A 16,535-nucleotide genomic window follows, 5' to 3' on the forward strand; every position below is an offset into this window, starting at 1 on the left:
TTTGAAAATAGATACAGGTCTCTGAGGCTTTGCTGGGGTTGATACAAGGGTACAATTTGGATATAAATCAGCACTTATACTCGTTGAACTAAACTGTTCATATTTCTTAATAAACTGGAAAAGCTAAGCTCCTAAAGACAGACAGAAATAATGATTACCTTCTTCTAGTAATCAAAAAAAATACAAACCCTGAAATGCTTAAAAACATCTATAAAAACTGATGATCACCTGAAATGTGAACTGTAGACATACCCCATTTAATCTCATATCTAGCTCTATACCCTTTTCACCTTCTAAGAATTCCATGTCTTTATTTACTTATTTGGCAGGATTTGAAGAAACTCTGGTTCTTCCTAAGACTAACTATAGTCTGAGCTATTTTCTCTTACCATCCAGAAGCCACTGCCAAAGTCAGGCCTTAGGCTGAGACTGTAAGAGACTCTGGGCTTCCCAGGTGGCATCAGTGGTAAAGAAGGCACCTGCCAATGCAGGAGACGTAAGAGACGCGGGTACGATCCCTGGATCGAAAAGATCCCCTGGAGGAGGACATGGCAACCTCCAGTATTCTTGCCTGGGGAATCCCATGGGTAGAGGAGACGGGCGGGTTGCATGGGGCAGCAAAGAGTTGGAACATGACTGAAGTGACTTAGCACATAAGACCGGGTTAATTTGAGTTTAAATTGGCTAGATCCAAAGTTCTACTTCATTTTATAGATACCTCAGGGGTTTTTCTACATTTGCATTGGTTTAGAATGAGGGATCTGTGATGCAGTGTGATGACTGTGGAGGTGTGGTCCTTATCTGTTTTACATTTTCCAAGTCAGTTACTTATATTTCAAAATTTGTTATTCTTTTCAATAAAGTGATCTGATAAACGAACAGAGAAATATGATTTAATTTGTCTAACTTTTTTAGGATTAGATATCCTGAAATATCCTGATTTTAACAGCACCACACAGCATGCGTATGGGCATGCTCAGTTGTGTTCGCCTCTTCGCGACTCCACAGACTGTAACCTGCCAGGCTCCTCTGTCCATGGAATTTTCCAAGCAAGAATACTGGAGCTGGTTGCCATCTCCTTCTTCAGGGGATCTTCCCGACCCAGGGATCCAATCCCTGTCTTTTGTGTCTCTTGTACTGGCAGACAGGTTCTTTACCAGCTGAACCACCGGGGACCCAGATACCCTGATTTTAGAACTGGAAAACAAGACCACAATACCCAGATGCCTTTTCATTAACTAAAATGCAATCTTCATAAATATAATTATTCCCTTTATTTATATTTTCTTCCCCTGACAAAAATATTCACATGTCTGTAGGACAGCTTTTGGAAATTATAAATGGAAGTTTGTGTAATATAGAATATTGTCATGTTTTAAATCAACGTGTGTATTTTGTATCTGGCTTTATTTACTAATTTCAGTGTGCCTTCCCAACAATTGACAGTGTTTTAATTTATCACTTTTGGATCACATTTTAACATCTAAATAAGTCTATAAATGAGATATCACACCGGTGTTAAATTTTCCGATTTTGATCTGTGGTGATTTTAGTGAGTACCCTCTTTAGTGAATATCTTGCTTAAGTGAATGTGTTTCCTAGAAAGGAAATACATACTGAAATACTCAGAGACAAAGGGCATGATACTTATAAACTGACTTGTTCTGAAAGAGAGAGAGACAGAGGGAGGGAAAGTAAGAGACAGGAGAGAGAGAGGGAGGGGAGAAAATGGTAAAGTGAATGTAACAAAATAGTAGAAACTAGTGAACTCAGGTGAAAGATATTTGGGAGTTCCTAGCAATATTTTTAAAACTTTCCCTAAATTTGACATTCTTTTTTTAAAAAAGAGAAAAAGGTTTCAAATAACAATAAAAAATCCGAATAAAGCCTAGAGTTAAGTGACTAGTACTGTGTCAGTGTTAGGCAGCTGGTTTTGACGATATCTGTACTACAGGTGTATCCCAGGTGTAGTGGAGGAGCATCTTGAGAAACGGCACATCACCAGCAGCTGGGAGCACACCATGTGGCAGCAGAGAGAGACACCCACCGCTGAGGAAAAGACGAGGTGAGCACCACCGTCCCGGTTTCGATATCGTGCTGCAGTTATGGGAGTCATCAGCACTGAGGGAAGCTGAGAGACGGGTATCCAGGACTTCTCTGTGCAACTTTTTATGAGTCTATAATTACTGTGAAATTAAAAGTTTTTTTTTTAAAGTGGTTCAGAGGGACTTCCTGGTAGTCCAGGGGTTAAGACTTCCCCTTCCAATGCAGGGGGTGTGGGTTCCCTGGTTGGGATCCCTGGTTGGATTCCCAGCGGGATGCCTGGTTGGGGAGAGAAGATCCCACATGCCTCGTGGGCAAAACACCAAAACATAAAACAGAAGCAATACTGTAACACATTCCATAAAGACTTTAAAACCGGTCCACATCAAAAAGCTCTTTAAGAAAAAAAAGGTTCAGCAGTGTTAAGACTCCAAAGGTGAAGAAGTTTGGGGAATATCTTTACTTATTTATTTTGCTCATATTTTCCTTTTTATGTATGCACAAAATGATATGTGATAAAAATGTATGGATGAATCTAGAGAGCTTATTCAGATAAACAGAGATTCCAATGAATAGGGAGTATGGCTACCTGATATTTCAACAAACTCACCCTGACCCGTCTTCCTGGGGACCAAGTTTGATGAGGCCCCACAGACGCCTCTGGCTGTGGCTCAGAGAGCCAGCCACACAGACAGACAGCCCACGCGGCCCAAACCTTCTGCAGGCGACTCTACTTCGCCCAGCCTCTGCCCTCTAATGGCGCTCCCAGCAGAGAGGAGGGACCTATAGTCATAGTCATAGCTCCCTGTCCTCTTACAGAGTTTTCAAGGTGATTTGGAAGCAAGAAGGGAACAATGGGAGGCACTGCCTCAAGTCTGTTTTTTTTTAACCCCCACTGAGCTGCCTCCTGCTTCCGGCTGCCTCATATCTGTGTTCATATTTAGATGCTGCAGGCTAGAATTGGAGCTCAAGTTGGTGTCTCCCTTTGCACCTTCTAGCTCCCTAAAGGGTTGCTTCTCAGCTTAAAGAATATACTAAAGTCGTTTAGCAGTAGCACTCGGGCTGGACTTTGGAGTGTGTGGATTCTGTCCAAAAGCTGCAGATGTTTAAGCTATTTCCTCCTGGAGTTTGATGGAATAATAAAAGGTTACTGTTGTCACAGTAAGGAGGTCTGCAGCTGGTCCCATTTCCTTTTATTACAATCCAATGTAAACAGATTAAATCTAACTGCTCGGATCACCAGAAGGGTACATTTTAAAGCCAGAAATTCCTTATTTCTTCTTTCTTTTATACTCTGAGGACCCTCAGTCCTCTCTCAGATGCCATTTTTTAATCACTGGGAACATGCTGGCAAGAGACTGCTCGAACTAAATACCTCTTTTCAAGTTCGCGCGCTCCCTGCTCTATAGCCCCATCTTGAAGGCCCCGTCTGCTGACTGCGGTGATGCCGACAGGTCGGGTAACCCAGAACAACTACTGGTCCCCCTGCGCCGGCCGAGCTCACCACCGGCATCTGGTGCGCTTCCCCCTGAAGCCCCATCTGGCTCCTCCTCTTCCAGTGCGCCCAACTTTAGAAGCCAGCGAGTAACTAGGAAGTCGGGGCGAGGGGGTCCTGGAGCTCCCACCTAATCAACCACAAGCGGGACGGTGCTGGGGAGGCGGTAGGAGGCTGGGGACGCAGATGAGGAGGCATTAGTCACTGGTGTGTCAGTTTTATTACTAAAAAGGAACAGCCCGTGAAACTGAGGGTGGATCATCTAGCCCAGAGGTTTTCAGTATTTTTTCTAGGTTTTTAAATATATGGACCATTTTTAAAGTCTTCACTGAATTTGTTACAACATTGCTTCTGTTTTATGTTTTGGTTTTTTGGCCGAGAGGCATGTGGGATCTAGCTTCCTGATCAGGGATTGAACTCCTTGCATTGGAAGCTGAAGTCTTAACCACTGGACCACCACGGAAGTCTCAGTTTCGTTTTGAATATACCTAGAACCCCTGATCCTAAAGTAATTTTACCTGGGAGTCCATGAAAAAAGTGACTCAAAACAGAACTGCTCTATTTGGAGGGACTTAGAGCTCTGGTCTCTTCCCAGCTCCCCACAGTGACATGTGACAGGGCACCAAGGAATAGAACTGGAAAACCACTGGCTCCCTCTAAACAAGGGAAGTCCAATGAGAAAAGAACCTGCCTAAGGTCACACAGCCAGCTGGTGGCAAACCAGAGTCTGGCATCTTCTCCATCACGTGACTCTGCTTTACCCCATGTACCCATGTTCTGTGTCCTTAGAATGAGCAGATCTTCATCCTTAAGACAAGCTTAATCTCAAGCTTCCAGGATGAGCAAAAAGTTCCACAAGAAAGAAAAAAGAAAAACAAGTTACCTGACAAAACTGATTTTTTAGCTCATGGGGAACGCTATCATAATCCAGTTTTGTGACACCCAGAGATGACTGGCTAATGGGATAATTTTCCAACAGCACTGGGCACATCTGAGTGTTCAGCTACATGATTCTGGATGTGACAGTGGCAGCCATGTGCTCTGGGGAGACAGGAGGGCCCTGAAAATGGCCCAACTACAGAAGGCCAGATCAGAGGCTGCAGATACCCGAGCGCGGGTGGAGGATGAGTTCCACACCTGGACTCTTCCTTCTCATCCCACTCCTTCCTCCCAAAATGGGAGAGACACATTTCTTTCTTTTTTTGGCTGTGCTGAGTGGCATGTAGGATCTCAGTTCCCAGACCAAGGATCAATCCGTCAGCCCCTGCACTGAAAGCATGAAGTCTTAACCACTGGACCACCAGGGACGTCCCTGAGAGAGGCATTTCTTTAAGAGACATCTTTGTTTTCTCCTAGCCTAGCTGATATGATGGCTTTAAATATTTACTCCTGTAGATCTCTGGGATATGGCCTCAGGGCATCTCTCCAGTTTTATTCATTCCCTTTTATTCACGGGATTCATTTCTAGGTCCTCCACTTTTCAGGGCAACATCATGGTGTGATGGAAAGAGCGCCAGGAAAGGAATTTTAGTCTCTGACTTCCAGACCTGGCTTCCAGTCCTTTCCCAGATTCTTCACTTCCAAACTGTAACCCTGGGCTAGTCGCTGAGCCTGCCGCTCACAGAAATCCTATAAAAGGAGAGGCAGGCACAGAAGGACGAAATAAAGTAAAGCCTGTATAAGACTTTTAAACTATAAAGCACCATAAAAATTTGAGGCATCCATGTTACCGTAATTATTTAATCAGTGGATCAGATACCTCTGACGGCATCACTTCAGAGCTGTTCCTGGGAATTCTGCTGTCTTGGCTCCTGCCAGGACTGTAGACCTATCATCCCCCGCTGGGCTAGGAACACAGGGTGAACTGCGATGTGCACGGCTATGGGGCTCCCAGAGCTGCTCTTCCCAGCCGGCCTCCCTTTCAGTGGTGTCTGGATCAAAATAATCTCATAAAATCATCCTCCAGCAGCCAAGTGTAGAAAATTAAAAAGAAGGCTCACTAATCCAGACAGGAAAAGTCCTGATTTATTGCTCTAACCTCTCGTGTCATAAAATGGCAATGAAACAAAAACACCATTCTCTGGAATGGAGGGAGAGGAAATTTAAGAGTTGGACAGAAAAAGCCGAAGGAAATGAAAGTGCTGGTGTGCTCTGAAAAGTAACTCTCCAAATATGCCACTGGTCCCCTTGGTGTTCTCAGGCCTCCCTGACGGCTTCCAGACCTAAGGTGCTTGGCTTCCGCTGAGTCGGAGTCTCTCCTGGCTGACGGGGGCTGCTAACTTCACCAGGGATCTTTCAGCCTCTCATGTCATCACCGGACCAGATCAGGGGACAACTAAAAGCTGGGCTGACAAATTCGAGAGATGATGAATGAGCCAGGGCAGAGTTCGGCTGCCCTGCCATACCCGCTGATCCAGCTTGGCTGCGTGGCTGAGGCGGTGGTGAGGCGACTGGAGAGCAGAGGGGTGGGGTGGGGTGGGGTGGGGTGGGGCAGGAAGGACTGCTCTTTCACTCAGGTTTCTAAATGTGCTTTCAGATAAAGCCCTTCCAGAAAGACCACCAAAGTTGTAATCTCTGAATGTGGTCAACAGCCAAGGGATCATATTTAAGAGTGAGCAGACCCATTTTCAGAAACAAACATTCGGCAGGCTGTGCGGATGAAATGCAAACCAGACTTACTTGCTCTAAATCTCCTTTCTCCATTGCCAGTTCCTCCATCTCTGCTGCTGGCTCATCTTCCAGGAAGGGATTGGTGGATGCGGGTGGAGATTCAAGTTTTTTCTGTTAATTAGATGTGAGAAACAGATGGGTGTTTTCTGAGTAGAGTCAACACCTTTCCCCACTGATCTGCCTTTTCCAAGGCTCTCCAACAGCTATACCATGCAATATGATCTGATGGGCAAAAATGGAGATACCTTGGATCACATTCTCACCACCACGACTTCACACTGCTTTTTATAACAGGAGAATAATTTACAATATTGTGATGGTTTTTGCCATATATCAACATGAATGGGCCATAGGCATACATGTGTCCCTCCCCTCCTAACCACCCCCTCCCCCCTCCCTCCCCACCCCACCCCTCCAGGTAGTCACAGAGCACCAGTTTTGGGTTCCCCACATCACACATCAAACTCCCTCTGGCTCTTCCAGAAACCTTACTGCCCACCTGACCCCAATCGCGAGCTGCCTAAAACTCTCACTCATCCTTCAGTCTTCAAGTCAGAAGTCCCCTGTTTTGGGCAGCCTTTTCCCACCTGGCAAGTCTGGTTTAGAAGCTTCCATCCCCACCTGGCATGTCCCCTAACCAGGTATTTATTAAAATACTGCCAATTACTCATGTGTGTGTCTCCTCCCCACCAGGTTCTGTGACTGCAGGAATCATGTCTATCTTGTGTCCTATCTCTGGTGCCTGGCCAGAGACCTATATCTCTTCTGAAATATGAAGGTAGGTTTGAATTCAAAAACAAACTCCAGATCATAGATCATTGTGATCCAGATCATAGACTTCTCTCCTCCCAATTAAGACCTATTACAGCACCCACAACAAGATCTCCTTGAGAAAAATTACTCCCCAGCCCCTGAATGTGACTTTTTTTTTTTTCATTTTTCAAAAATACTTCTGAGCATGTATTTAAAAACAAAAAAACATTTATTTGACTGCACTGGGTCTTAGCTGCAACATGCAGGATTTTCAGTCTTTAATTGTGGCACTCGACCTCTTTAATTGCCACATGTGGGATCTAGTTCCCTGATCAGGGATCGAACCTGGGCCCCCTGCATTGGGAGCACAGAGGCTTAGCTACTGGACCAACAGGAAAGTCCCATGACCACTCTTTCAAAAGATCACTGAGTGAGACTTCAGGCTAGTAGAAGGCTGGAGATGTGGGTTTCAGCTCCAATGCTGTTGCGTTGGCCCAGTCACCTAGCTTCTCTGAACCCCAGCAACCTGAATGGCTGAATGAGGAGGGCAGAGTTATAGACCACTTGAAGGAGTAAATGTGATACAGCGTGTGAAACACTAGAAGCAGCACATGATACATATTAACAACGATGATTCCAGTGCAACAACAGAATGGCAGTGGTGCTTTGGAATTTTTTTATTTTTTTACAAATCTGACCTCAGAATGTTGTTTATGCCAAGGAGCTGGGTGTTATAGCAGAAAGGGAACTCAGCAGACAAGCAGGATAAAAGGGACTGGCAGGTGCTGGGGAAGAGGAAGAGGGTAGAGGAATGGCTCTCTTGAGACAAGAAGCTGGGTGCAGAGGGAGTTTCTAAAAGTACTTGTGAGGTGACTTCCCTGGTGGTCCAGTGGCTAAGACTCTGAGCTCCCAATGCAGGGGCCCAGGTTCGATCCCTAGTCAGGGAACTAGATTTCACATGCTGCAACTAAAGATACACAGGGCACAGTGAAGATCCACGCTCCACGTGCCACAACTAAGACCAGCACAGGTAAACAAATTAGTATTTTTCAAATTTTCAAAAATAATAAAATAAAAGTACTTGTGATAATTTGAGCATGTATCAGTGGAGCAGACTGAATTAATCCCTATGGCAAGAGGGACGGCAGACAGACCACAGTGTCATGAATGACTTTGTCCGGTGCCAGGACATCAGCTGAAGATGTTACCGAAAAAAGAAAGAAAAAAAGAACCCAACAAACAACACAGACAAATAAAAAATAAAACTTAAACACACACACACACAAACCACACCCGTGTCTCATTTAAGCTTTAAGACAATTCCACTTACATCCATGTAAACTACTTACTTCTTGGCTAAAACACTTGGATGGTGTTATGTAGCACGATAGAGCCTTGGTATATGAAGAAAGCCTTGTGATTAAGGCAGTGTGTGTGTGTGTGTGTGTGTGTGCGCGCGCACGCTCAGTTGCTCAGTTGTGTCCAACTCTTTGAGACCCTATGGACTATAGCCCGCAGGATCCCCTGTCCATGGACTTTTCCAGGCAAGAATACTAGAGCAGATTGCCTTTTCCTCCTCCAGGAGATCTTCCTGACCCAGGGATTGAACCTGCATCTCTTGTGTCTTATGCATTGGCAAGTGGATTCGTTACCACTACGCTACCTGGGAAGACTAATTAATGCATTAGCTTAAGGAAATCAGGAGGAGAACAATGATTTTTGAGGTATCCTCTGGAGAAACAATATGGTCTAAGAACCCAGCAAACATTTCAAATATATACACTCTGAAATATGGCTTCTTTGCCTGATGTGGGGCGGGGGGAACCCTCATAAATGTAAAGCAATTTACATTTATTTTCAGAATTAGGCCATTTTTAGAAAGTAATGTTTCTTTGAAAGCTGTATTTCTAAGTTTTAGTTGTCTCTGTGAGGGTTGCTGGTATTTTAGGGTGAGGGTGAAAAACGGAATCTAAGCTTCAACAACAAATTAAATTAGTTAATGGCACTGGATTCCTGATCCTACTGGGTCAAAGTGGGTTTGGGGATCACACTGTTGAGCTGACCTGATACGATTCTGAGTCTTTCGGTCCTTTGGAGATGTGGAGAGCAAGTCAGCAACTGAATGCAAAGCTTTGTTCAAGATTGTTCAGCAACAGAAACAGGATGTAAGTTTTTGAACCAAATATTCTTCATCTATTGCTAGGCCTACCAGGGTTGATAATATGTTTCACAATTATATACGGGTAGGCCTCATTTTAAAAACAATCTGTTCTTGGAAATCTTGGTGATGTGGACTGAGGGCGCTCCTGGGCTCCACGCTCACTGATGGGAGTATTCAATGGATGGAGGTCAGCCGTAAGAAGCAAACATAAAAGGCGGCACTGAAAAAGCAGAGAGATGTTCCAGGCAGTACAGTGTGGGCTACTTGTTTGGTGTCACCGGGTCAGGAGATTCCCCACGGGAGAGGTGTCCTTCCTATTCCCACAGTCTGTCTCTATTAACAAACTGATGAGATATACTGGAGTCAGGGGCACTTGGGAACTTCCTGCTTATTCATGTGAGGCACATGCATTCCAGCTGGGAACCAAGCTGATACCAGAAAAGCGACTCACCACTCCTCCGTTCACCCACTTGACAAAGGGATGTACTGGGCACCACAAGGAAAGCAGGGAGCGAGGCGGACTATGCTCGGTCTTCAGGGAGCTTATGGTCAAGTGGGAGAGGCAGACTTTAACCAAAGAATCACACCAGCGTGTGTGGCGGGCCATGTAGGAAAAGCAGAGGTTGTTATGAAAGGATGCAACAGAGGGTCACAGAAAACCACCCCGAGGAAACGATGTTTGAGCCAGAACTGAAGGATGCTTCAGAGCTCAGTATGGGAGTGGTGTGGGATGGCCAGGACTTTCTAGGCAAAAGGACTAGCGGGTGATGCCACCCATCCTGCAGTCGTGTGCTGAGCATCTGCTCGGCTCCAGGCACGCTCCTGGGCACCAGAGATCCAGCACTGAGCAAGATAAAGAAGGGAGGTGCAGTGCTGAAAATACAGTGTGGGAACTGGGGTGAGCTGGGGAGGTTCTTCACAAGGTGATCCCAGAGGGCAGGGACATTTGAGTAGAGACTTGAATGAGGAGAAGAAGCCAGTTGGGCCAAGACCTGGGGAAGAGCACTCTACCCAGGGAGAGCCGATGCGAAGGCTGGAGTGAAAGGAGAATGGCAGGGAGGGGCAGCGGGGCCCCCAATCACACAGCCTGTTGTGGGCTGTGGAAGGATCCAGTTTTAGATTCTGAAGAGGCTACTGCCAGGTGGGGCTGACACCAGAGTGGGCGAAGCTAGAGTCGTGGAAATGGAAAAAAGTGCCCACACCTGGGGCATCTTTAGGAGAGCAGACTTAAGGGGACTTGGTGAGAGAGTGGATGTGACGGGGAAGGAAAGAAAGGAATCAAGGGAAAGGTGCTTTCTGGCCTGAGGAACTGTGGTGTGACCATTGACTGAGGGATGGGCCTGGGTTCAAGTCCAGGCTCTACCACTCGGGTATGTAGCTTAACTTCTCCAAGCCTCAGCCCTTCCACCTGCAATGTGAAGGGATATGAACAACCACTGAACAGAGATGTAGTGACAGTTAGTGAGGCAGCACATGTAAAGCATGACTGTGTATACAGAGCAGCTTAACACGACAGCCGGCGAAGTGCAGCATGTGGGGGCTGTCCTTAGTGTTTAACGGGGCACAAGTCATGAAGGCAGGACCGTGGCTCTGCCTCTCAATAGAGCGACGCTCAGCTGGGAATGCGAGAGGACCACAGGGCTTACAAGACTCATAAAAAGAATGTTTTTAATCACAAGTGAGATCCTCCCTACTATTTCATCTCTTTGGGAGCTCTCCAGGAAATGAAAGCAATGCATCCATCAAATTACAAGGCAGAGGCCCGCTGGGCTTCACCCTTCTGCCCTAGTCTCCAACAAAGCCCTCCAAGTACCTCCTGTACCACCATCCCATTGGCAAATGTTATGCCACAGAACACTGAGAGGTGGACGCAGATGCCTGCTACTGAGAGGGCCATATTACTGCTCTGATTAATTTGCTGTGATGAAAGAATCAGTCTCCGCAGGAAGCCGTCACCAGCACAACTCAGCCCTGTGTGCAAGAGGCCCGCTGGCAGAGACAACCAAATCTGCCACTCACTCCTGCTCTGTGGCTGTCACAGACCACAGAGAATTACAAGTTGAGGTTTAGATTTTAAAGAACTCAAATGACATGTTCCACAAGCTCTGGGGCTGCTAAATGAAACCAAAAATCTGCCAATAAATGTACAACTTTCCAGTTTTGAGAGAATTCATTCTTTTTGCTATGATGACAGTTGATTTCAAGTTCATACATGAAAAGTCTTCACACGGCAAGTGTATTCCTACTAATTAAACCACATGGGATTCCCAACACTATTAAAACAACAGCGGCCACAGGACAGCCAAGCTGTCTCATTTACTGTTGGCAAGAGCCAACCAGGCTTTAGTCAGTAGTATGTCCATATCTGGGTCTGTCTGCACAAATCTCTTTCTAAGGTCTTAGCTGGACCCTTCAAATCATCAAAGAAGAAACTCTGAAATTTAAGATGAATCTGTTTCCTTTCCCTGGAGAAGAGAGCTTTCAATGAGATGAAAGTTCCACAATTTCTGCATTTCTCATTCCATAAACACTTTATTCCAGCCCAGTTCCTGATTTGTCCTTAAAAAGATGGCCTTGGAGGCCTCAGCCGACAGGATGGTGAGCACAGGCCTATGCATGCCCGGTTTAACCTCGCTGGGACCCCTCTTTTGTTCTTGGTGCCACCACGTTCAGATCTCATGTTGTGACAGTTATGTATAGGTGTCTTTCTCCTACTAGAATATACGCAGCTATCTGATCCAATTTTTCATCTTTACCCAAGGCCCTGGCCCCAAGAGGGAGCTTGAAAAACACTGGTGGATAAACGCTGGTGGAGAAGCATTCAATAAAATCCTCTTCAAACACAGGCATTGTGGTTCCTATTTTTTGTTTGAAAAAAAAAAAACAAAAAAAAGCAAACCTAGGTAGGTGTAGGTGTGTGTGTGTGTGCGTGCACATGTGCATGCATGGTTAGAAGAGTCTCAAATTATAACCCAAACTATTAAACAGTGCACATCTCTGGGAGGAGAGATTTAGAGTAATTGAGAAAGAAGAGATTATTCTATTTTTTTTTTTAATATTCTGTCTTCTATTTGATTTGTTTTTAAGATTTTTTTTTATGTCGACCTTTTTTTTAAATGTGGACCATTTTTAAATTCTTTATTAAATTTGTTACAATATTGCTTCTGTTTTATCTTTTGGTTTTTTGGCCACAAGACATGTGGGATTTTAGCTCCCTGACCAGGGATCAAACCCATAGCTTCTGCATTGAAAGGTGAAGTCTTAACCACTGGACCTGGATCCACTGCCAGGGAAGTCCCAAGAAGAGATGGTTCTTTTAAAATATTTTATTCTGTTTGAGCTATAACAAGCATGTATTACTCTCCCTCTTTTTGGTAGATAAATTTTCTGAAGCATGAAGATGATTTATAACTAAACTCCGATTTTCTAAAACCCTTGATATTTTAAAACTGTGATATAATTAACATATAACTCACCTTTTTAAGGTGATTTTCATTTCAGTGATTTCATAGAGGCTGAATATAATGTTTACCATAAATCTAATCACTGAGTCTCTAATGATGCATGTGGGTATAGTTAAATCCTATCTACATTTGCTTTTAATTTCAAGGCATTTTAATTTACAGACTATATTAAATCCCTCCTAAAGGTCGGGAATTTAGGCAATCAGCTAGAAACCTGGGCAGTTCCCTTCTTCCAGTAATCGTTATAGCACAGGACATTATGAGTTTGTTGGGGCTGGAATAATAAAAACAAAACATGCCCTGTCCTTAAGGCTCTTTCAGTCTCAGTTTTTAACAGTTTTTAACAGTCTAAGTCTCTAAGTATCCACATCTGTCAAAAAAGAGCAAAAGATGATGCATCACATGGCTCAGTTAGGAAGAGCTTTCCAGGTGAGCCTGTCTTTTCAGGTGAGCTCACCCTTATTGTTTCACTGTCAATCGGTCACCAAAGCGGGTGAAAAGGCCTGAGTGATACAGTGAAGGGTGGAAGGGAGCAAGCCTGGGAGGGTCTCTGGTTAACCTGGCCTTTGGCGGACTTCTTATCTGCTCTATTATTTTCCAAGGAATCTGATAACTTTCAATGAAATCTGGCATATGATAAAGAGTATTAGATATACTTTGATTCATTCTGTAGTTCCACTACCCTGAAACAAAATGGTGATTACCCAAAAGGCAGATCCTGGGATCAAGGCCAGAGGAGTTCTGTTGCTGTTCTAGAAACTCATCTTTAAGGGAAGATCCTTGAAGGCTGTGGAGCTGCCATGGTCAGGAACTGGAATGCAGAATGGTTGCTGAGTCACAATAACTGGGAAAAAGAACAGTCTCAGGGGAAGAGATTGTCTTAAAAGAGAGAAGTGACATGGAGAAGCCTGTGTGGAAGACAGCTGACCAACTGGAGAGGTGAAGGGTAAATAGAAAGCTCATGGCTCAGGATTTCTGCCAATGCAGGGGGTGCACGTTCGATTCCTAGTTGGAGAGCTAAGATCCCACATGTCTCACAGCCAAAAAACCAAAAAATGAAACAGAAACAATACTGTAACAAATTCAATAAAGCCTTTAAAAATGGCCCACTTAAAAAAAAAGCTCATGGTTCAGTGGGATTTTTTTGTAATCTGAAACTGCAAACTAGATAGGAGAGCTAGGCAACAGCTGAACATCTGGAGGAGGTATTTGTAAATTGATTACGCCAGAGAATTTCAAAGACAGAAGTCCAGAAAGGAATGGATTGGTGGGAAAGGTTCAAGGGTTCCTAGTGACTGGGAACAACATCGCAGGGCATAGGACCCCCAGGAGACAGAAGGCTGCAGTCTGGGAGCATGATCCTGGTAGTGGGTAAAAGTGGAGAGATACCGGGCTGCCCTGAGAAACAAGTAGACATCCGCTGATCATTTCTAGACCTTTTTCTTACCTATTTACATATATAAACATGCTTCTTCCACAAATGGAATTATACTATATGCACGGGGCTGTGTGGCTCAGTTGGTCAAGAATCTGCCTGCAATGCAGGAGATCCCTGGTTTGGGAAGATCCCTTAGAGTAGGAAATGGCATCCCATTCCAGTATTCTTGCCTGGAAAACCGATGGACAGAGGAGCCTGGCAGCTACAGTTCATGGAGTCGCAAAGAGCTAGACATGACTTAGCGACTAAATTACCACCACTGGGCCATAGCTTACGTTTTGCACCTATATATGTGAGAGGTTTTCTTCCTATGACAACACATCTACATCTATTCCTCATTCTACCACTCTGAAACTGTTCTATCTATTCCACAGCGTGAATATACCATATTTTACTTAAGGTCAATGATGGACATTATAGAAATCTCCAATGTTTTCTGCTTTTAAGGTTGCAGTTCACCTTTTGGGGGGTTACATCTTCCTCTAAGCACATCTTCATTATAATAAAACTCAAGAGTTGATAATGTAATAAGGTATTTGTGACTGATTAAGTGAGGACTCTATGACTCACAGAATTACTAGGCTTAAAATAGGGGTGATCCCTTGATAAAATGATGACAAGACATTCTAAAAACATGAAATATTGCATAATAGACAAATGATAAAGCCATACAGAATGTTCTGTATGACTATTTGCATGAATTCAACAAAATCCTTGGGATGGGGGATTAAGCACTTGAGCTTATGGATGGAAACACCAAATTGTATAAGACTTCAAAAGCGAAGCCCACCCACCCAGGCCACCAATGCCTCCATCTGGTATCCCTTAGGACAGTCTTACCAGCGTTCCATCTGTCAGGGTGCACCCGGAAAAACGTTTTGCAAGAAATCCCTCAAAGTTAGTCGTTCTCTGAATAGCAAAGAGAAGCAATTTCACTTCAATTTCCTTTGCTCTTGTACGCATGATCTTGGCAAGTTCTGTCCTTCAAATTAAAGAGAGAAGAATGTTGTCGAACAAACTGATCATTCAGGACAGGACAAAGTTAAGTGGCTTTAGCTTATACTTTTAAAAAAAACAAAGTATGTAGTCATTTCAAAACCTGAAGTCTATCACCAACTAAGTTTAATGCTTAGGGAATAGAAACACATATTCTAAATAAGAATTTTAGGGAATTTCCTGGCAGTCCAGCAGTGAGGACTCTGCAATCTTGCTGCCGAGGGCCTGGGTTCAATCCCTGGTTGGGGAACTAAGATCTCATAAGCCATGCAGCCTAAATAAATAAATAATAAGAATTTTAAGGCGAAATTATCCACCAGTCCAAAAAAAAAGAAAACAAAATCAAAGATAATGGCTATCAGATTGCTTACACAGCTACTACAGTTTTTATCATTTTTAAAATTTCCATTCACTTGTTAATAGTATATATGAAGCATTTACTCAGTATTTTATAAAAATGCATATATTCTATATAATTTTACAAGTCATTAATTACTGAATCATAAAGCCCTCCCTCTTCCAGATAGCTCAATAACCATCTTTCAACCAGAAAGCAGGACCCCTGGGTAGAGATGGGAGTCGATCCCCTTGTAAAAAGTGACAGGTACCCATCTGGGTGTTTACTGCCTGAGACGCTTACAGGCCACTCAAGTGTCCCATCTCAGAATGCTATGTTGTAAGGGAGCAGTCGCACGAGAGTTCTCAGTAAGTACTGAGCTACAGATCATCTTCCCACACAAATAAACAACAAAAACCAAACAAAGAGCCTCTTAATTTGAGAATTATGTATCTACAGGCTTTTAGCCAAAATTCGAACAATGAAAGCTTGGCAGCAGCCCTGCCATTAGCTGACACAACAGCACATGTGTTGGCTTTTATGTACACTCACTCTCCTGTGGACTTCATTTTTCACAGAAAATGAATTTTGCAAGACACTGAACTAGGGGCTAAAGTGAATTAGTTATCAATCTCTCAAGCAATGCACTCTTTCTTTACTAATCAGGACTTAGAAAGTGACAACCACAATCAACCTTGAATCAATAAGGTCATCTAATCCAGCAGCAAGTATGTTTCTGAAAACCACCATCACACAGAATGTAAAGCACCAAGGGTGACCCTAATGTAAACTAGGGACTCTGGGTAGCAAGGAGGTGTCAAGGTAGGTTCAGCAACTGTAACCTGTATACACTCTGGTCGGGGATGTTGATGATGGCGGAGGCCTCTGTGGAAGCAGTGGAGGGGAGGGGGTATATGGGAAATCTCTTCTTGTCAATCTTGCTGTGAACGTAAATCTGCTTTAAAAACTAAAGCCTACGTGTGCATCCTAGAGCCCGGACTCTGCAACAAGAGGAGTCAATGCAATGAGAAACCAGTGTGCCACAGGTAGAGAGTAGCCCCTGCTCACCCCAAATAGAGAAAGCCCATGCACAGCAATGAAGACTCAGCACAGTCAGAAATAAATAATTTAAAAAATAAAGCCTATTAAAAAAAAATCAACAGCCAATATCTCTTAAT

At 44.0% G+C, this 16,535-nt stretch overlaps 1 protein-coding gene across 1 annotated transcript in view; it reads right to left on the reverse strand.

The window, feature by feature from the left end:
• The window catches only part of VPS53 (VPS53 subunit of GARP complex), a 124,858-nt gene that overhangs the window by 59,210 nt on the left and 49,113 nt on the right, over nt 1–16,535 (reverse strand). Inside the window, exons 11-12 of the mRNA XM_006052711.4 lie at nt 14,865–15,006; nt 6,218–6,319 (exon numbers count right to left, since the gene is read on the reverse strand). Coding sequence (XP_006052773.1) covers nt 6,218–6,319; nt 14,865–15,006 — 244 coding nt within the window. The remainder of the gene's footprint in view (nt 1–6,217; nt 6,320–14,864; nt 15,007–16,535) is intronic.

Source organism: Bubalus bubalis, chromosome 3 (genome assembly GCF_019923935.1).
Source record: "Bubalus bubalis isolate 160015118507 breed Murrah chromosome 3, NDDB_SH_1, whole genome shotgun sequence".
NCBI lineage: Eukaryota > Metazoa > Chordata > Mammalia > Artiodactyla > Bovidae > Bubalus > Bubalus bubalis.